Source organism: Nomascus leucogenys, chromosome 3 (genome assembly GCF_006542625.1).
Source record: "Nomascus leucogenys isolate Asia chromosome 3, Asia_NLE_v1, whole genome shotgun sequence".
NCBI classification, from domain to species: domain Eukaryota; kingdom Metazoa; phylum Chordata; class Mammalia; order Primates; family Hylobatidae; genus Nomascus; species Nomascus leucogenys.
In genome coordinates this window covers 40,681,108-40,703,548 of record NC_044383.1, presented here as the reverse complement: position 1 = coordinate 40,703,548, position 22,441 = coordinate 40,681,108, and the positions used below count along the sequence as shown (strand labels likewise).

At 36.7% G+C, this 22,441-nt stretch overlaps 1 protein-coding gene across 4 annotated transcripts in view; it reads left to right on the top strand.

Annotated features, from left to right (window-relative positions):
• Window positions 1-22,441, top strand: part of EXOC6 (exocyst complex component 6) — a 217,077-nt gene that overhangs the window by 48,870 nt on the left and 145,766 nt on the right. For all 4 annotated transcript variants that reach the window (XM_030809250.1, XM_030809251.1, XM_030809252.1 and 1 more), the window contains exons 5-7: window positions 3,113-3,158; window positions 12,906-13,110; window positions 19,537-19,692. In XM_030809250.1, the coding sequence (XP_030665110.1) occupies window positions 3,113-3,158; window positions 12,906-13,110; window positions 19,537-19,692 (407 nt within the window). The remainder of the gene's footprint in view (window positions 1-3,112; window positions 3,159-12,905; window positions 13,111-19,536; window positions 19,693-22,441) is intronic.

Here is a 22,441-nt window from a genome sequence, read left to right as displayed (position 1 = left end):
ATATGCTATTTTTATTATGTAAATTTAGCTTAGACTACAAATTATATTGTTAAAACTGTTAGCAGATTTTATTGGCTAAAAAAATTGTATTATTATTATTATTATTTGAGACAGAGTCTCACTCTGTTGGCCAGGCTGGAGTGCAGTGGCTTAATCTTGGTTCACTGCAACCTCAGCCTCCCAAGTAGCTAGAATTACAAGCATGCGCCACCACGCCCGGCTAATTTCAGTATTTTTAGTAGAGATGGGGTTTCACCATGTTGGTCAGGTTGGTCTCGAGCTCCTGGCCTCAAGTGATCCATCCACCCCAGCTTCCTAAAGTGCTGGGATTACAGGCATGAGCCACTGCGCCTGGCTTGTTTTTTGACTTGTGAGAATAGCTTTTCTTTTTTTTTTAGAATCAATGAAATTCTACTCAGCTTAATCTCTGATGGACCAGGTATATTTACATAAAAACTTTTAGTAAATAAAATGTTGGCTTATTATGTTAAGTTTCAGGGTTGAGAAACCTATTTCCTTATAGTCATGTTTAATAATACCTCCTTGCCACCATCAGGTTCATTGTAATAGCCACGAAGATGTCCTCTAAGTTTGAATGTTTTGTCCCTGTCTGATAATAAACCTTAAAAATTGGGTACTGATGGAATGAGCAAGAGCCAAATTCAGCTTATTCCCCTACTGGGCTACATAAAATAGAGAAATAAAGGGAAGTAGAGGTCAGGTGTTTGTTACTGCTACTGTCTTCGTTTTTAAGGCTAGGCCGCAACTCTTAGTTCATATAAATATTGTGTTCCTAATGGCCACATCCAGAACTACCTGCTTTCCTCTATTCATCTTTCTGTCCTACTATCCACTTATAAATGTGTGTGTGTGTGTGTGTGTGTGTGTGTCAGGCATCATGGTAGGTATTGGAACTATAAAGTTGGAAATGACACAATCTCAGCTTTTGAAGGATCCTACAATCTGTGAAAGGAAAATAAATCTTGGGACCCCAAAATCACTAAGCCAAGAAAAAAGTCAAGCTGGGAACTGTGTCAGGCAAACCTGCCTCCCATTTTCCTCCTGAATAAGATAGCTACAAAGATAAGAAGCTACATACTCCCTCACAATTTGCCCACTGGAAATTCCTTGTGGACAAAGGACAGACAGAACTCAGTCATCCCTCTGAGGCTCACCTGAGACAAATGCATATCTGATTGCTTCCTCTGCCCTTTTATTTGTATAAAAATGCAGATTCACTGGGCCAGACTAAATTGTATATTCAGTGGAAGGCTGATCAAGGACTCAAAAGAATGCAACCTTTTGTCTCTTACCTACTTCTAATCTGGGAACCCCCAGTTCTGAGTTGTCCCGCCTTACCAGACTGAACCAATACACATCTTACATGTATTGATTGATGTCTCATGTCTCTCTAAAATGTATAAAAGCAAACTGTACCCCTAACGACTTGCGCACATGTTTTCAGGACTTTCTGAGACTGTGTCATGGGCATGCCCTTAATCTTGGCAAAATAACTTTCTAAATTGACGGAGACCTGTCTCAGATACTTGGAGTTCACAGATCTTATGGAAATAAAGACAAGTAAGTCATCAGTTACAGTGCAGTTGCCTAACTCCTCCGTGGATTAGGAGGAGCATGAAAGGATGAAGTCATAGTTTGGGCATGGTGACTCATGACTGTAATCCCAGCACTTTAGGAGGCTGAGGTGGGAGGATCATTTGAGGCCAGGAGTTTGAGAACAGCCTGGGCAACATAGGGAGTCCCTGTCTCTACAGAAAATTAAAATAAAAAAAAAAATTAGCCAGGTGTGGTGGTGCACCTGTGGTTCTAACTACTTGGGAGGCTGAGGTGAGAGAATTGTTTGAGCCCAAGAGGTTGAGGCTGCAGTAGGCCATGATCGTGCCACTGCCCTGTAACCTGGGTGACAGAGTGAAACCTTGTCTCAAAAAAAAAAAAAAAATCACGGCATAAACAATGCATTTATTTTCCTGGTGTATTAGTTTTTACTGTTTTTGAGGAAAGCATTATTTTTATATGGAAATAGTATGAGGTAGATATGAAATTTACGTGAATTGTTAAGATTGGAGACTTCAAAGAAAGTTTATACTTACTCCAGCTGGCTCTCTCCCAGTTTATGTGTTCCCTCTAATGCTTTGGTTGGAAAATGTGAAAAAAATTACATTACAATATAGAGGCTATGATAGAGATATACATAGGATCCTGTGAGGCGACAGAGTCAGGGTTGATTCAGTATAGCTACCACTGCAGTTTTTATGGTTTTCAGACACATTAACGATGTTTTTTGTAAACTTGGAGACCCCTAGGAGGAGTCATATGACTGTAGAAAAATCTGGAAAAAAATGTCTGTCCATATTGTAGAGGGAAAGCAAAGTGTGTACTCATTCTGTACTTTGAAATTCTAATTTAAAGGGTAAAAAGGTTTAAAACCTTTTTAGTGACACTATATTATCTTGGCAAAGAATAATTTATTGAATAATTGCATTCCTTTCTATCAAACAATTGCATTTGATAGAAAGGATGAAATGAATAAAGATGCTTTGTTATGTTTATTTCTGGCTGTATTATAATTCACTCCTACTGCTGTAAGCTTTTGATGTTTTTCTTTCTTTGTGGATTTGGTATAAACTTTTGTTTATAGTGAGTTTAACACAAGTGTGTTATTTTATTTGATATGTTGAGTCAAAAATCAGTGAATCTCACACTCAACTTTCTCTCTCAAACAACCAAAGTCTAAAGTTCCAGTTCTATTTCAGGGAGGAAATACTAGTAATTTCTGGATAGGATAATTGTTGGTAGGCTAATGTCTCAGTTATACGTGTTAGCATATACAAGTGTTCCAGGTTCAGTACAATACATTTATATGTATGTGTGTGTGTGTGTGTGTGTGTATATATAATGTTCAGTATATAAGGAAATTAAAATGTTTTCATATACTTGAAGTATTTAACATTTTATTTGAAAATATTAGCCTAACCCAAGGTGTAGAAGTCTAATGAATTTGTAATATACTCTTTCCTGCTTTGATTATTTTCATGTCTCAAAATATTTTCTTTTCATTTTGAAAGCTAAAATATTATATTTTTTAACGCAGTGCTAGAAATGTACAGTAAGCTGAAAGAACAGATGAGTGCCAAAAGGTGAGTTGGTTTTTTCTTATTGTTTTAAATAAGAATTTTTTCCTATTATTTAAAGGACAGATACATTTACTATAAATCATAGTGAATCATGAGTTTTGCTTTCTTCATTACCCTAACCTTTGTACTTAAAATTCACGTATCAGGATAATCCACTAAAGCAAATCTTAGCCTTTTATTAATAAATCATTGTCCTTTATAAATGATATCAAGGATTGGTAATGTTGATCAAGGACAAATAGCCGAACAGGAATGAAAATATTGATTAGCTTACAAACATACTAATATTGCATGTAACTAAGGGCTAAGTGCATACTGTGGAAGGAAAGAGTGTAGGCAGTTATATTTTGACAATCTGGGTGAATGTAGTAGTTCACATTCTGTTTTATAACTCAAATGCATATATGACAGATGAAAAAGAAACTAAAGTAGTTTATTGATTGCCATAGGAGCATTGGATATAGTGATGTTTAAAATATTTTAAAGACGAACAATTTTGGCCAAGTGTCATGGCTCATGCTTGTAATCCCAGCACTTTGGGAGTCTGAGGCAGGAGGATCACCTGAAACCAGGAGTTTGAGACCAGCCTGGGCAATATAGGGAGACCTCATTTCACCTCCCCACCCCCTACCCCCCAAAAAAAAAAAATGGTGCAAAAGTAACATAGAAAAACCAGAATAAATGAGACAATTTGGACTAGGGAAAAAATGATTTCTTCTTGGTTAGTAACTACTTAATTATCAGAACACATCTTATACAGACCTATAGTAAAAGATGTGTGTATATCCTACTTCATGGTGCTACATGTTGAATTTCATTAGGCTTTACCAGTTAATACAATTTAGTAGAATGATTTTTTCCCTGTAAAAAACAAGCCAAAAACTATTCTGAAAGTCTTATTTTCGTTCACGTAGGTATTAATAATATATTCTCTTTTTAAATCAATGTTATATATCCTCACATTTTAAAGATTCAAATAATTGCCCTATGCATTTGCTGCAAAAAAAAAACAGATACCACCTTTCCTATTTCCCATTCACCATTCCTTCTTTATAGGAGCAAAAACTTTTACCTCTTTTAATGGATTATTTTGGTATTTATATTTGTGTCTTTAAATAACTAACTTTTAATTATTACCATATTATTTTCCAGTTTGGGGCATTATCGGTATACTCACATTTTCTCAACTATCCCCAAAATGTCTTACATCTTTTTCCCTCCCTGAAAACATTGATTCGTATGTGTTCTTTTGTCCCTTTTAATCTAGAACAGTCCTCCTGTTCTTTGTTTTTTTCATGGAAGAGTCCAGGTCAGTTCTCTTGTAGACCAGGGCATTTTGGATTTATCTAGTTGTTTCTTCATGTTTAGATTCAAGTTTAAAGGTTTTGGCAAGAGTATGACATAAGTGATACCTCACACTGCATGACATCAGGAGGCTTATAAAGTCATGTTGTCCTTAGGTTGTGCTAAATTTGATCATTTGGTTAAGGGGAAGTCTACCAGATGGCTTTTGAAAAGGTATATTTTTCTCTTTGCAATTAATAAGTAATCTGTGGGTCCTGTTTCCTAACAGGTTTTCACTCAGTAGTTTTATCATTCTTGCCTTAATCCGTTATTATATTGGATTTACAAGATGTTGATTTAAAAAATTCTATTATTTCTTAAACATTTATTAACTGGCTTTTTTATACATAAAGAAGAGCTTTTTATTCCCCACCACCACCTTTTTTATTTTTTTCCGGTTATGGCTGTGAACTTATGCATTTTTAAAATAAATATATTATAATTTATTATTGTCATTATTCATTTTGATGCACAAATTGTTTCAAATTTAACAAGAGAAACTCCTCAAGCCAGTTCCTGTGTCTCTGTCTTTGAGTATTTTTGTGTTTATTGTACAGTAAGATGTTCCAAGCTCTCATTGTGCCTTTTTTTTTGCCTCAGATCTGGAAGCAGCCATTCTCCAGGGTACCCTAGCTGCTTTTAGTATTAATGGTATTTAGAAACTAAGATGTATGGGTTGGGAGCAGTGGCTCACACGTGTAATCTCAGCACTTTGGGAGGCTAAGGCAGGTGGATCCCTTAAGCTCAAGAGTTTGAGACCAGCCTGGCCCATATGGTAAAACCCCATCTCTACTGAAAAAAAAAAAAAAAAAAAAAAAAAAATAGCTGAGCGTGGTGGCGTGTGCCTGTAGTCCTAGCTACTGGGGGGTTGTGGGAGGTGGGTGCTGAGGCAGGAGGATCTCTTGAGACAGGGAGGCAGTTGCAGTGAGCTGAGATTGAGCCACTGCACCCCAGCCTGGGTGACAGCAAAACCCTGTCTCAAAGAAAAACAAAAACAAGGAACTAAGATGTATGTGCTAGGTGGACTTATTACACACACACACACACACACACACACACAGTTTGAAGTTGTTAGTTTGTCACCTACCTTTTCTCTCTTTTAGAACATTCTCTTTGTCCTCTGTGGTATATCATTTCCTGATGATGTCTTTGATGTGGGTCTATTTATCTTCTTTGTGGTGGGTACCTGTGTGCCTTCTTTTAATCTGGAAATTATCCTTTAATCTCATAATATCCTTAAGCATTAGGAAGTTTTTTTGAATTATTTTTTGCCTTCTGTTTTCTTGATTATTTCTCTAGGATATTAGTAGTTCAGTCTTCTAGATTGGTTCTCTAATTTTCTTATCTCTTCTTTGACATTTTAAAATCTCTTTGTCTGCTTGCTCTTTTTTCTATGAGATTATTTCATCTTTACCTTCCAAAGGTGGTGCTGATTTTTAAAAATTCCTGCTAATTTTTAATTTCTAGGAGCTCTTCTTTGATCTCCAAATTTTTTTTTTCAGGTAGCCTCTTGTGTTTGCTTTTTAGAGATTCTTGGAGTTGTAGACTTATGACTTGTACGTTTTGTTTATGTTATACTAAAATAAACATACCTGTGTAGCCACCAAGTTTAAGATGTTGAATGTTATTGCCACCCAAAAGCTTTCTTATACTTCTCACAGTCACTGCCACCAAAACAAGATGCAGAATACTTCCATTACCCCCACAGTTTGCTCATACCTCTTTCCAATTTCTCCTCCCTTCTCTAGAAATAACCACTTTCTGATTTTTAGCATCGTAGATTAGTTTTGTGTGTTTTTAGAATTGATATAAATGGAATCTTCTTCACTCCTGATAATGTTTTAAAAATTTGTCTGTGGTTGCATAATTTCTTTTTATTGCTAGAATCTGTTAATCTATCCGTTAGTTGCCATTTGGGTGGTTTCAGGTTTGCGGGTATTATGAATAAGACTGCCATGAAATTAAGGTACAAGTCTTTTTTGTAGGGATATGTTTATATTTCCATTTAGTAAATATATAGGAGTAGAATTGCTCAGTGATAGCATAAATGAATGCTACACTTTTTAAGAAACCATTAAATACTTTTCTATTTAAAGTATGGTTTGAAAAATAGACTTTAAAAATATAATTTAAAAAATAATTATTTTAGTAGTACCATTTACGCTTCCATTAGCAATGTATTAATATAAGAATTTCATTTGCTCCACATCCTTGCACACATATGGTGTTTAATTAGTTTGTTCTAGTTGAGCCATTTTGGTAAGTATAAAATAGTATCTCATTGTTTCAATTTGCATTTTCCTGATGACTGATTGTTTATAGATTAGAATAAACAGATTTTTTTTTTTTTTTTTTTTTTTTTTTTTTTTTTACCACCAGTGAAATCAGAGGTAGAAAAATCATGGGTTTAGACTGTAGAAAGAAAGGATTTAGGTTAGACACAATGCAGGGCATCCAGATGATAAAGGTTTGGGAATGTTGAATTTCAGTGGCAAGAAAACCTTTGGAATTGGCTTCTGTAGAGATCTTTAAGTATCATAAGTACCTTTTTATTTGGTATTTGGCTGTTTGTATGTTTTCTTTTGTGAAGCGTCTGTTCACATCTTTTGCTTATATTTTTTATTTAATATATTTTATTTTTTAGAGCAGTTTTAGGTTTACAGAAATATTAAACACAAAGTACAGAGTCCCCATATCCTTTTCCTCTTCTTTCCAAGCAGTTTTTCTGTTATCAATGTCTTGCATTAATATGGTACACTTACTTTAACTGATGAACCAATATTGACACATAAGTATTTACCAGAGTCCATAGTTTTACAGTAGAGTTCACTCTGTGTTGTGCAGTTCTGTGGATTTTGGCAAACATATATCATGTATCCATTACAGTATCATACAGAATAGTTTCACTGCCTGAAAACTTTCCTGTGCTCCCTATCTTTCCCCATCCTTCCCCTCTGTGAACCCCTACCAATTACTGAACTTTGTACTGTTTCTATAGTTTTATCTTTTCCAGAATGTCAGATAGTTGAAATAATACAGTATGTATATAACATGTTCAGACTGGCTTATTTCGCTTGGCAATATGCATTTAAGGTTCCTCTATGTCCTTTCGTGTCTTGATAACTTATTTCTTTTTTTATCACTGAATAATACTACATTGTATGGATGAACCATAGTTTATCCATTCACCTATGAAGGACATCTTGTTGCTTCCAAGTTTTGGCAGTTGTGAATAAAGCTGCCATAAACATTTGTGTGCAGGTTTTATGGATGTAAATTTTCAATTAATTTGGGTAAATACCTGGGGATGTGATTGCTGGATCATATGGTAAGACTATGTTTAGGTTTGTAAGAATCTGCCAAACTGTCTGCAGAAGTGGCTGTACTATTTTGCACTCCCTCCAGAATGAATGAGAGTTTCTGTTGCTCTACATCCTCCACAGGATTTAGTGTTGTCATTTTTTCGGATTTTGCCTATTCTAATAGGTGTGTAATGATATCTCATTGTTATTTTAATTTGTAATTCACTAATGACACATGATATTGAGCATCTTCTCACATGTATGTCTTCTTTAGCGAGGTGTCCAAGTCTTTTGATCACTTTTTAATTTGGTGGCTTATTTTTGGATTGTTGAATTTTAAGTGTTTTTATATTTTGGATTCAAGTCCTTGATTCAGTTTGTGTTTTGAACATATTTTCTCCCAGTCTGTGGCTTGTTTTTTCATTTTCTTAACAGTGTCTTTAAAGAGTAGGAAGTTTTAGTTTTAATGAAATTAAATTGGAAAAGTCCAGTTTACCTTTTTTTCTTTCCCTCATGGATTGTGCTTTGGTGTTTCAAAAAATTGATTGCCAAACCCAAGGTCATCTAAATTTTCCCTTGTGTTATCTTCTAGAGTCTTAGAGTTTTGTGTTTTACATTTAGGTCTATGATCTATTTTGAGTTAATTTTTATAAAAAGTGAAGGTCACTGTTTACATTTATTTATTCACTTTTTTGCATGTGAATGTCCAGTTGTTCCAGCAGCATTTGTTTAAAGAACTACCCTTTTTCCATTGAATTTCCTCAGTTAACTGTATTTGTGTATTTCTGTGCTTTTTGTTTCATTTTAACCTACTTGTTAATCCTTTCACCTTTACCATACAGTCTTTAATATTGTAACTTTATACAGTATTAAGTCTTGAAGTTGGGTAGTGTCAATCTATCCTTCAACTTTGTTCTTCAGTATCGTGTGGCTATTCTGGGTCTTTTGCCTGTCTATATAAACTTCAGAATCACATTGTTGATATTCACAAAGTAAGTTGCTGGGGTTTTGATTGGGATTGCATTGAATCTGTAGATCAAGTTGGGGAGAACTGATATCATCAGTTGATGATATTGAGTCTTCCTATTCATTAATATGGAATATCTTTCCATTTATTTAGATTTTTCTTTAATTACTTCTATCAGAGTTGGTATTAGTTCCAGAAAATTTTTTGTTGAAGGTTTTTACATAGATACATTTCATGTTACCTGCAAAGACTTTTGTTTCTTTTTTCCCAGTCTTAATACCTTTTTTTCTTGTCTTACTTCATTAGCTACTACTTCCATGTAGTATGATGTTGACTAGGAATGGTGAGAGGGAGCTTCTTTGCTTTGTTCTTAATCTCATGGGGGAAAAGCATCTTGTTTCTCACCATTAAGTATGATATTAGCTTTGTATAATTTCCATTCCTTTAAATTTGTTAAGGCATGTTTTGTGGCCCAGAATGTGATCTGTCTTGATGTTCCATGTGAGCTTGAGAAAAATGTGTATTTTGTAGTTGTTGGATGAAGTATTCTCTCAATGTCAATTAGATCCAGTTGATTGATGGTACTGTTCAGTTCAACTATGTCCTTATTGAATTTCTGCCTGCTGAACCTGTCAATTATTGTTAGAGGCTTGCTGAGGTCTGCACTTGTAGTAGTGTATTTATTTATTTTCCTTTACAGTTCTATTAGTTTTTGCTTCACATATTTTGATGCTCTGTTCTTAGTTACATACACTGTAAGGATTACCATGTCTTCTTGGAGAACTGACCATTTTATCATTATGTAATGTTCGTTATCCCTAATAATTTTCCTTGCTCTGAAATCTGTTTCATCTGAAATTAATATAGCTTATCTACCTTTCTTTCGATTAGTGTCAATATGGTATATATTTCTCTATCCCTTTATTTTTTTTACCTCTTTATGTCTGTACGTTGGAAGTGATTCAGACATCATGTAGTTGTGTCTTATTTTTTCCACTTAGAATTTAATAAACATTTCGTACTTTTTCATGTATCTTGTAAATTTTTTTGTATGCAGGACATTGTATTTAAAAAGAATAGAAGAGACTGAAGTAACCAATTCTATGGTAGGACAAACTCTGGTGAAATGGAAATGTCCAAGGGAAGGGAAATGAAGTAAGAACAGTGGCATAATTTGTACTTTGTAGGCCAGAGAATCATTAGAGTACTCACATGTTCTCCATTTAGTGATGACATGTGCATTTTTTGAAGTATCTTGTATTTATAAAAACAGACACCTTGTCAGAGGTTTAACATATAGGGAAATTTGCTCTACTGTTGTTTATTTTAAAAAATCAGAGACTTAACATTCCAACTATAAGGACATCATTACCTTATAATAAAAGACTTTATATATAGCATAATAATTTGTTTTAAAATAATTTATAAGGTAAATTCCATTATATATTGTTGAATAGAGTATGAGCTTACAGAACTGGAAGTGTAGATATATGACTGGATGGAAATGTGGCCAAATGCTGATTACTTAATTACAACATGGTAGCATCACATCATAGGTGCTTTTTATATTCCCCTTATAGGTTTTGTATTTTTCTAGTGGTTATGGATTACTGTTATAATTTTGTAAAAACAGCATTAGGTGCATCTAAAGGAGAAATGGTAATCTATTGTGGTGCTGTTTTTGCTTGCATTTAGAAACAGATAAAATGTAGGAGATTTGTGGCTAAATTTTAGAAAGGATCCAGGGTCTGGTCTCTGACTTCTGCTTTCTGCCTAAGATGATAAACTTTCCATGTATCTTCACCTGAATTTTCCCAGAAAGCAGAGTCCGAGGTAAAAATCACGTATTTTACTACTTTTTTAGGGAGTATAATCCTAAGGAAGTTCTCTGAATCCTAGTTTTAGGGAAAGGGAAATGAGACAGGAAAGTTGAGAGAGCAAATATGAGGGTGAGTTATTGAGTTATTTAAATACCTTTAGGGAGGTCGTATATGTTATTGCAAATCATAACCTTCCCTCCAGGAAGAGGAAAGGAGAACTTGTCTCTGACTTGCTTTTCTTATTGGTTAAGAGTTCAACCCCCGACCTTAACTCTCTACATTTCTGGGTTGTGTGTATATGGGTGCTAGGTAAGTCTTATGACCTCTCATGCCTCTGATGATGTCTCATGGGAGCACCAAGATGGGAGGTGAGAGATGAGCGGCATGAAGGGAGGCACAGTTGTGCTATGAAGTAAGTTGACTGTGTCTGTAGTATGTTGCAAAAGCTACTGGTAATACTTTTCATTTATTCTGCATCACTTAGGATTTCAAATACATTGTAGACATTAGCATGAATTTTCAGAAACCATACCTGTTGTAGAGAGAATACTTTTGAAATATACCTAGTTCATATCAAATCAGGAAATTAGTCAAGGATCAGATAGTGTGGTTTGACTGTTAATTGATCTGTTGCATTTTAAATGTTATGGGTTACACTGAAAATACATAATTCATTATTTCACTTCATCTAAGCCTTTAATATCTCAGGCATTATCAAAATTATTGTAATGACATCTCTCCTACGCATACCACCACCTAAATATTTTAGTTTCTGACCAAATGTACATTTTGTTTACGTTATAAGCACTCTAATGTTTACCAAGATAAAATTTAGATGGTCTAATTTTTAAATTAGTTGTAATATTTTGTGACAATTTGCAGAATATACTCTGTCTTTGAGAGTGTATGCCAGAAAACTAATTGGTATTTTAAAACAGCTTTTGAATATAACGTCTTTTTTTTTTTTTTGAGAAAGTTTCTTACTCTGTCACCCAGGCTGGAATGCAGTTGCACGATCTCACTGCAACTGCCACCTCCCAGATTCAAATGATTCTCGTGCCTCAGCCTCCTGAGTAGCTGGGATTACAGGTGTGCACTACCATGCCTGGCTAATTTTTATATTTTTAGTAGAGACAGGGTTTCACCACATTGGCCAGGCTGGTCTCGAATTCCTGATCTCAGGTGACCCACCCACCGTAGCCTCCCAAAGTGCTGGGATCACAGGTGTGAGCCACCACACCTGGTGGGTCTTTTCAGCTTGCTTTTGTTTTCACTTATGTCTCATGGTTTCTATCAACTTACTTTGTTTTGCCTTTTTTGTACATTAGTTAATGCCTTTTCCTGCTTTTAATGTCATCCAATTCAATAGAAAGATATAGAATACTATGTAATTAATTTTTAAAGTTCCTCTACCTAACTCTCAGATAGATTTTTGGTGGTGAGTATTATTGTAGGAAACTGACAGTTTGGTAAAGTCTCAGTCCTGCTACCAATTAATATGGTTTCTTGGCCAAATTATATACTCTTTTTCTGTATTTTAGTTTTCTCATCTATAGAATGCTACTTGTAATATCTGCCATAGAAGTGTACCTCATAGAAGTCTAAAGAGAACTAAATTATGTATATGAAAATATATGTCAATTTATCTAGGGCAAAGGCTACCCTTTACTAATTGCTGCATACCCAGCATGTCACACTGTGAAACAGTAGCCCCCAAAGCCCGAAAGAGGAACTATTACATTCAGTAAATATTTGTTGAATTGAAAAAGCACTCTACCAGTGTAGATTTTTACCTGTTTTTTTTTGTGTGTGTATGTGATACTTAACAGTATTTCTAATTGCCTTAAATAGTAGTATGACTTTTTTTAAAAGTTAAATAAATTTTATTTTAATTAGAATTATATTCGTGTTATGTAATTTTTGTGTGGTGATACTGTGTGGATGGATATTATGATGGGAGACAGAATACAAAATCATATAACAAATCACTAAATGTTATAATTCACAAGTTTGAAACAATTATACGTATTCATTTCGGGTATTAAGATGCTATCATAATGCTTTTGATGTTATAGATTCAGATGAAGTGAAATAAAGAAGTTTTACATTAATGTATGCCATCAACTTTGAGCCTGTGGCTTGTTTATGTGGTTTATAGTTTGTCCTTGACAAATAGATGTAAATGTTAATTTTACTTACTTTAACTATGACTAGGTCCTTTTTGATGAATAATCAGTGTAAAACTGATTATTTAGACTTACTTGTAAAAATATTGTGATAAGAACTTTTTATAGAGTTTTTTTTTAACTTCTCACAGGTACTATTCTGCCCTAAAAACTATGGAACAATTAGAGAATGTGTACTTTCCCTGGGTTAGTCAATACCGGTTTTGCCAGCTCATGATAGAAAATCTTCCCAAACTCCGTGAGGATATTAAAGAAATCTCCATGTCTGATCTCAAAGACTTTTTGGAAAGCATTCGAAAACATTCTGACAAAATAGGTGAAACAGCAATGAAACAGGTGAGATGAAAAATAATTTTGATTTAATATTATTTAGTAATACAAGACCTGGAAAATATCCAAGGTTTACTTCTTTAACTTACATAAAATGCTTATTCTTGTTTTACCTTTTTCTTATCTTTTCTGGTTATTGTTTAGAAAGGACTCTATCAGTGTTTTCTTTGGCTTCACATTTATTCCTTTTTTAAGTAAAATCAGTCTAACATGAATTCTTTAGTTACCGCCCGAACTCTCAGCATTCTTCTCCATATATGTGGTGTTATGTTATCCTTTACCACCAGCCAAATCTGGTATAGAATTAGCTAAACAGTGGCAGCCCCAGAGGCAAGTGGGAGCCTTTTTACGCTAAGATTCTAAACTGTTCTCTATTTAAAACAAAAGTATTAACTGTGAATTAAAAACTACTACAGTTCAATAACAAACGGACAAACAATGGGAAAAGCTTCAGCAGTTATGAAGTTAATATATCTACCTTTTGAGTCAGCAGTTCCACTCCTTGGTGTTTATCAGTGAGAAACAAAAAACATGGGCTCATGATAGTCATAGCATCTTTGTTCACAGTTAGCCCCAAACTGGAAACAACCCAAATGGCTATCAGAAAGAGAATGGATACACAAATTGTGGTATATTCATACAATGGAATACTACCTAACAATAAAAAGGAATGAATTACTGATAATGCAACAACATGTATGAATCTCACAGATATGTTGAGCCACAGAAATTGAATACAAAAAGGCACAAACTGTGTGATTCCATTTTTATGCCATTTGCAAGCAGGTAAACTAAGATGAAAAAAATCAAAACAGTGGTTACCTCTGGGTGGGGAAATTGCCTAGGAACGGACACAAGGGGACTTTCTGGAGAGATGGAAATGTTTTATACCATGATAAAAATGTGTTTGTCAAACTTATACAGATCTTAGCTATATATTTCAATGTATATACATCTTACTTAAAAAAAACTATAAAAAATAATAAACTATTAATAGAAACTGTACAAAATAATTTGGGGCCGGGTGGGGTGGCTCACACCTGTAATCCCAGCACTTTGGGAGGCAAGGCGGGCAGATCACGAGGTCAGGAGACCAAGACCATCCTGGCTAACATGGTGAAACCCCGTCTCTACTAAAAATACAAAAAATTAGCTGGGCATGGTGGCGGGCATCTGTAGTCCCAGCTACTCGGGAGGCTGAGGCAGGAGAATGGCGTGAACCCAGGAGGCGGAGCTTGCAGCGAGCTGAGATCGCGCCACTGCACTCCAGCCTGGGTGACAGAGCGAGGCTCTGTCTCAAAATAATAATAATAAATAATAATAATAATAATTTGGGGTATATATGGAGTGAGTGGATAAAGGTATAGATGGAACAAGAATGTAAAAATATTAGTGGAAGATAAATGATGGGAGTTCATGATATTAATCTGTTTATTTTGAAATTTTTAATAATAAAATGTTTAAAAAAATAATTAAATTTTCTAAGAGCTGTTCTTGCAATGTCATAGAAATAAAACAATGTCATAGAAATAAAACAATGCTCAACACCATTTCTTCTTTTTGTCTTTGCATTGCACACTCTTACATGATTTCTAATGCTTGATTTTTCCCCCCAAGTATTACAAACTACTTTGGAAACTCCTAAGTCTTTCTTACTGATTGTCTCTGGTGAGTGAGGGTCTTCCCCATTGTAGAGGTCCTCACCATTGTATTCTTCCCTTCAATATTACAGTATTTTCAATACTATTTCTCCTACCTCTGGCCAAGGAAATCTGTGCATGCCATGGGAGTTAAAAACACAACCACTTGGTAAATTTTTTCAGTATGAGAATGCAAACAGTAGTTTAAAGTTCATATTCCATTATACATTTTAATTACAAGTGTCAATATTAAACTTATCTTCTTTGACTTGTTTTTCATGGACCAGTTTTGGATTCTTTCTACTTAGGGAGTCCATCAAATCATGGGCCCTAGGATTTAAGATTTACGAAAATTTATTTCTGGGAGAGAATAGACTCTCTTGATCCACTATCATTTTTTCCTCGTAAAAGTCATCAAGCTCCCTATCATTGCAGTTTAAACAGACATTTCATACAGAAACCTTTTCTTAGCATGTCTCTGTGGGGATGTTTTTCTTTACAATTTCTTCTTTCGGAAATAACTTCCACAGAGTTGAGAAGTTAGAGAGTTTTCCTTCTAGTGAGAGTTAGACTTCCCAAGATTTGATAAGAAAAGTTGTATTTTGTTCTGTCTTGGTATCCCTTCACACTACCTTTCAATTTGTTGTGGGTTTCTCTCTCTCTCTCTCTCTATGTGTGTGTGTGTGTGTGTGTGTGTGTGTGTGTGTGTGTGTGTAAGAAGCCTCCTGAAGTCTCTCATCAGCTGTGCTCAGTTTGGCAGAGTCACAGTTTAGTTCTAGAATCTTCTAGGTGGCATGAGTGTAAAGCTCATACTTTGCAAAGTAAGCCCCCTCCTTTGGGTGCACTCTGTGTCCTGTGCTTAATTCCGTGATCTCATATCCCTTTTACGGATGGATGGACTTGTTATGTATTCATTTAAATATCTTAAAGCTACCCCAAACCCCGCATTTCTAAAACTAAACCCATTCTCTTTTTCCTAAATCTACTTTTCTTATATTTGCTATCTCAGATAGTATTGTGGGATCTGGCCAGCAGCCCACAATGCAGTGGGGCTCTCTCTTTGTTCCCAGGCGGATCAGCAGGTCGAGAAATAATAGACACACACAAGATAGTGAAAGCTGGGTCCAGGGGGGTCACCACCTTCTGGTCCCACGGTGCCTCCAATGCACTGGATATACCAGCATTTATCATTAAGTTTAGTGAGGGTGAGGGTAGGTTAGTGAGGGATTTAGGGTCATTTGATTATGAGGTGAGGTGGTCACACGGGGATGAAGTAATTCTTTAACATAACATCTATATGTAGAAGTACAGTATACAGAGATAAAAATTTACAATATAGTGTGTGCATCAGTAATTTCTAACAGAGCCTTAAAACAGAAACACAGCCGGGCTCAGTGGCTCACGCTTGTAATCCCAGCACTTTGGGAGGCCGAGGTGGGCGGATCACGAGGTCAGGAGATCGAGACCATGGTGAAACCCCGTCTCTACTAAAAATACAAAAAATTGGCCGGGCGTGGTGGCGGGCGCCTGTAGTCCCAGCTACTCGGAGAGGCTGAGGCAGGAGAATGGCGTGAACCTGGGAGGCGGAGCTTGCAGTGAGCTGAGATCGCGCCACTGCACTCCAGCCTGGGTGACAGAGCGAGACTCCGTCTCAAAAAAAAAAAAAAAAAAAAAAGAAAAAAACAGAAACACAGTCGTTCCATAACCTATGATTAGCCAGATATTAATCAGCAGTAACAGTTGCAGCAAAAGCTGGTTACAAACAATCCATAGAAACAGGACGTGAAGCTAGACAACCAGTTAGACCAGAAATTCTCAGAAGGGAGTATGCCTTAACCCTAAAGAGGCCTAAAAGACCTGTGGCAAGATGAGGGCGTTTATAGCCCTATCTTATCCATATGGACAGGCGCCCCCTCATGCATCCGTTTATAGGCTCTTCACAAGGGTCGCATTCCATTCCCAGAGCTATGAACATCTGCTTTTCTGGGATAGGAATCTTGGTGATGTGAAACCTCCCTGACTGCATGTCCATTCATAGGCTCTCTGCAGGGGGAAGCACATCATGTGCTGTTGGCTCATTCTGGCAGTCTGGCCTGGCATTGTCTTTACACAATCCTGCATGCAGTTTTGTATTTACAATAATCAGGAGCATTTCATCTTTTATTCCGTAGCAATAGTTTCAGGGGGTCTCCTTGCAAGATAGTAGTGTCTCCTGTTTCCACAATTCCAGAAACTGGGGAGTATTTTAAACTTTTCAGGAGTATTCATACTGTTAATGTTATTTGTTACTAAGTCCTACTTAGTTACTATCAATTCTGCTTCGAAATACCTGTAGATTCTGTTTCCCCCTCTACATAGCTGAACTGTTACATAGAATAATTTGTTTTCCTTATCTGTATTCTCTTCTCCTTTTGGTTACTGTCCTAAAATGCAAATAAGACCACACCACTTCATCTTAAGTGATACCCTGTTACCTTTTACTTAAGTCCAAGTTCCTCAGTCTCATCTTGATACTTGTCTCCCTTGTATGCTCTAGCAGTATCTGCTGTCTTACAGATCTTGGAGTATACTAGCTGTTCACCAAGAATGTCGTCCATTCTTTCACATTTCTCAGTCTGATGAATTCCTGCTTTTTCCTCCCAAAAGCTGGCTTGAACATCACCTTGTCTGTGAAATCTTCTGCCATCACCCATTACACTACTGCCAGCGAGAGATGGTCACTTCACCCTCAGGGTGTATACCATTGTACTTTTCACACTACAATTGCTTTTTTTATGTTCTTAACTAGACTGTGAATTTTTTAAGTGAAAGATTTTGCCCTGCTTATTTTTGCCTTCCTGAGATCTAGCTATTATGCCTAACATGAGTGGCAAAAAAAAGTTATTTTTGAAAATTAGTTTAGAGCTGAGTTTTAGATTGTCTAGGGAGAATTTTTAAAATTCTAATATGAGAGATGAATCCACTCTTAGTCTGATGTTTAATTAGCAATAAATATCTAAAATTTATATTGGGTAAGTTAACATTTTCCATATAATGTTCTCTGGCACACATTTTAATATTGCTCTCTAGGGCAGGGGTTCCTAGCCCCCAGGCCGTGGACTGGTACCTGTCTGTGGCCTGTTAGGAACCAGGCCACACAGCAGGAGGTGAGTGGCTTGCTAAAGAGGATTACTGCCTGAGCTCCGCCTCCTGTCAGATCAGCGGCCTTCGATTCTCATAGGAGCGCAAACCCTATTGTGAACTGTGCATGCGAGGCATCTAGATTGTGTGCTCCTTATGAGAATCTAACACCTGATCATCTGAGGTGGAACAGTTTCATCTGAAACCATCCACCTGCGAAAAAAGGCTGGGGACCACTGCTCTAGGGAGAACAAAAGGACTAAATAAATAGATTTTGGAAACCTGGGTTAAATAAAGTTAAGCGGATTTCTTTACTTATGAATTGTAAATCTCCTAGGAGGAGGATACAATATGTAATATTTATATAACTCATTTGAGCTTAGAACCCTTTTTTCAAGGAACATCTGTTTTTACTGTGTGAATGGTTAGTTTTGTGCATAACATAATTTGGAAACAATACTCTAAATAAATGATTTTATACTCCGAGGACAGAAAATCATTGACAAAGTTAGTTTGGGCACAGAGGGAAAGGGAATACACAGGAGTGATAATAATTTTCTCCAGTACCAGCCTCTGGGGGGCAGCCAGGATCAAAGTCTAGGTAAGAGAGGAGCCAGATTACTGCAACTTGCATGGTCTGATAACCTAAGAGTAGAGAAGGGCTGATTGGCAGTTACATATGCCTTAGAGAGAACTCACCTAAAATAGCCAGTGCATGACCTTTCTATGTGCTAACAGAACAGAATAGCAACAATCTGATCCATCAAAACAGAGAGACTGTCTTGCAGTGTGTAAGGAAATTAAAATCCTGGAATTAAGTTTATATTTTTTTCTATTTCTGGTAATGAAGTTCTGATAGGGAAGTATTACTAAAATGCCTAAAAGTATGAGGGTTCTCAACTTTTTATTCTGTGTAAATGTTGTTTTTTGTCAATGATCAATTGTGGGATAACAGCTTCTGCATTCTTAGTCTTCACAAACTGTGGGCATTTTCAGTGGGAAGTAAAATAAGCTTGCAACTTGATGTTATAGTTCATTCTGTGAGGTTAATGGCTAATTCAGGAAGTTGGGAGTATGGCCAAAGAGTGTTGGCCAGTCCCCCTTGCCAACACACAATATGCCAACTGAGGAAATACATGGTTCTACATAATTTTAAGACTGTTTAAAAAGGAAGAGAAGCTGGGTGCGGTGGGTCATGCCTGTAATCTTAGCACTTTGGGAGGCTGTGGCAGGCGGATTGCTTGAACCAGGAGTTTGAGACCAGCCTGGGCAACATGGCAAAACCCTATTTTACAAAAAAATACAAAAACAAAACAAACAAAAAAAACATTAGCGGGGTGTGGTGGTGCATGCCTGTAGTCCCAGCTACTCTGGAGGCTGAGGTAGGAGGATCACCGGAGCCTGGGGAGGTTGAAGCTGCAGTGAGCTGTGATGGTGCCACTGTACTCCAGCCTGGATGACAGAGTGAGACCCTGTTTTTTTGGGTTTTTTTTTTGTTTTTTTTAAAAAAAGGAAGTGAGAAGGCAAAAATCATGAATAAGAAAGGGGACATCACTACAAATTCTATACCTACAGACGTTAAAATATAAGAAAAACTGTGAACAAATTTTTTGAACCAATTTTGACCATAATCAGTTTTGAAATAATCTGAATTTTTCTCTCTTCAAAATAGGCACAGCATCAGAAAACCTTCAGTATTTCTCTGCAGAAACAGAATAAAATGAAATTTGGGAAGAATATGTATATAAATCACGATAGAATTCCAGAGGAAAGAAATGAAACTGTATTGAAACATTCACTTGAAGAAGAGGATGAGAATGAAGAAGAGGTGATGGGTTTCTTTCTTTCTTTTCTATTATTAGATAATTTTTTTTCTTTTGGATTGTAATGCACATCTGTGTGATTTAGTCTTCCCATATGCAAAATAAATTTATGTTGTAAAAGTTGTCAGAGTCAAAATAGAGTGAGTGTGTCAAACTTTGACAAAATGGAGGCTGAGAAGGCCGTGAAGGGAGGGCTGTCATGGACGATTTGCCTGGTATCAGAACTATCACAATAAATTTTTTGAAACCATAGCTTACTGCATCAGCCCTACAAGGACAGCTAGCCACTTACATGTGAACACTTGTCTGTTTCAAAACAGGCCAGGCACAGTGGCTCACACCAGTAATCCCAGCAGTTTGCAAGGTCGAGGTGGGTGGATCACTTGAGGCAGGAGTTTAAGACCAGCCTGGCCAACATGGTGAAATCCTGTCTCTACTAAAAATATAAAAATTAGCTGGGCATGGTGGTGGGCACCTCTAGTCCCAGCTACTTGGGAGGCTGAGACACGAGAATTGCTTGAACCCAGGAGGCGGAGGTTGCAGTGAGCCGACATTGTGCCACTGTACTCCAGCCTGGGAGACAGAGCGAGACCTTGTCTCAAAAAGAAGACAAAAAAACAAACAACTGTCTCACAAGGTCAATCCAAAGCTGTAAGGGCCTAACCGTAACTCCAAAATTACAAGTCCTTTCTAGCAACTAGTGACACTCACCAGTGAACTTTCTTTCAAAACAATTTGCATAACAATCTGTCTCCCCAATAAAACCCTAACCTCCTTTGTTCTGCAGACATGCCAGAGACCACCCTGGTCTGTGCATGTCCTGGATTTTAATCCTATTTCTTTGTTTATTCTCAAATACATTTTTTTGCTTGGAAATTTTTCTCTATATATTTTTATTTCAAGTTGACAAAGTCAATCAGACTGTACTGAGCTATTAGGACAATGGAGTCATCTGAAATGTTAGGCTAGATAATTGACAGATAAACACGATTGTACATTATATTTGTAAATCTCTGGTAGTGGAATCTGTAGTAAAAGTGTAAATATAATTTTTTTTTTTTTTGAGACGTGGTCTCACTCTGTCGCCCAGGCTGGAGTGCAGTGGCTTGATCTTGGCTCACTGCAACCTCGGCCTCCTGGGTTCAAGCAATTCTCCTGCCTCAGCCTCCCGAGTAGCTGGGATTACAGGCATGCGCCACCAGGCCTGGCTGACTAATTTTTGTATTTTTAGTAGAGACGGGGTTTCACCATGCTAGCCAGGCTGGTCTCGAACTCCTGGCCTGGTGACCCATCCACCTCGGCCTCCCAAGGTGCTGGGATTACAGGTGTGGGCGACTGTGCCCAAATCTAATTATTTTTATAGTGATTACTTATATTTGAATTACCTGTTGTCAAATTTTTATTTCATAATGTCTTGTCATTTCGCCTAATTCTGGATAGTCTACCTTTTTAAAAAATTGGTGCTGAAATACTACAAAAATAACTCTACTATGATTAAAGTCTTAAAGTCTTTTAATGAAAAAAAGTCCTATTAAGTCTAGAAACCTTGAAATTATCCTTAAATATTTTCTTTCTTTCATCTTCTATATCCAAATTCATTCTCTCATTCTGTTTTTTTTCTTGTTTTTTTTTTTTTTTTTTTTTTTTTTTTTTTAGAGATAGGGCTCACTGTTGCCCATGAGTGCAGTGGTGCGGTCATAGCTCACTACAGCCTGCAACTTCTGCGTCCAAGCGTTCCTCCCACTTCAGTCTCCCGAGTAGCTAGGACTAAAAGCACACTATCACCATGCCTGGCTAATTAAAAAAAAAAAAAAATTTCTTATAGAAGCAGAGGTCTCACTATGTTACCAAGGCTGGTCTTGAACTCAGATTATCTTGGCCTCAAATTATCCTCTCAGCATTTCAAAGTGCTGAGATTACAGGTGTGAGCCACCATGCCCAGCATACTATTGCTTTTGAAAGTTTTTTCTACAGGGCTTGATGCCATGGCTCATGCCTGTAATGCTAGCACTTTGGGAGGCCAAGGGGGACAGATTGTTTGGGCCAGGAGTTTGAGACCTGCCTGGCCAACATAGTGAAACCCCTTTCCTACAAAAAAATACAAAAAAATTGCCAGGCATAGTGTCTGTATTCCCAGCTACTGGGGAGGCTGAGGTGGGAGAATCACCTGAGCCAGGGGAGGTTGAGGATGCAGTGAGCTGTGATCATGTCACTACGTACCAGCCTGGGTGACAGAGTGAGATGTCTATTTCAAAAAAAATAAATAAATAAAATTATCTCCACAGAATCCTCTATTGAACTTACCTTTTATCGTCTTTTTCAAATTTTTTTTAAATTTAGCTACTATCATAGAGACCTAGTTATTCCCAATTAATTCATAAGTTTTGCCTTGCCAATGAGATTTTAAATTCTTTTTCTAAGGACATAATTGGGATGCAGTAAGAACTTTTAGTTGAACCATATGACTATGTGCTCATGACTGCACTTGTGAATGGGTGAACAGCTGAGTGTTTACTATGTGCATTTTTTTTTTTTTTTTTTGAGACAGGGTCTTACTCTGTCACCCAGGCTGGAGAGCAGTTGGCATAATCATGGCTTACTGTAACCTCAAACTCTCATGTTCAAATGCTCCTCCTGCTTCAGCCTCCCAAGTAGTTGGAACTACAGGCACATGCCTGTATATACTATATCCAGCTAATTTTTTTGTATTTTTTGTAGAGATGGGGAACCACCGTGTTGTCCAGGCTGGCCTTG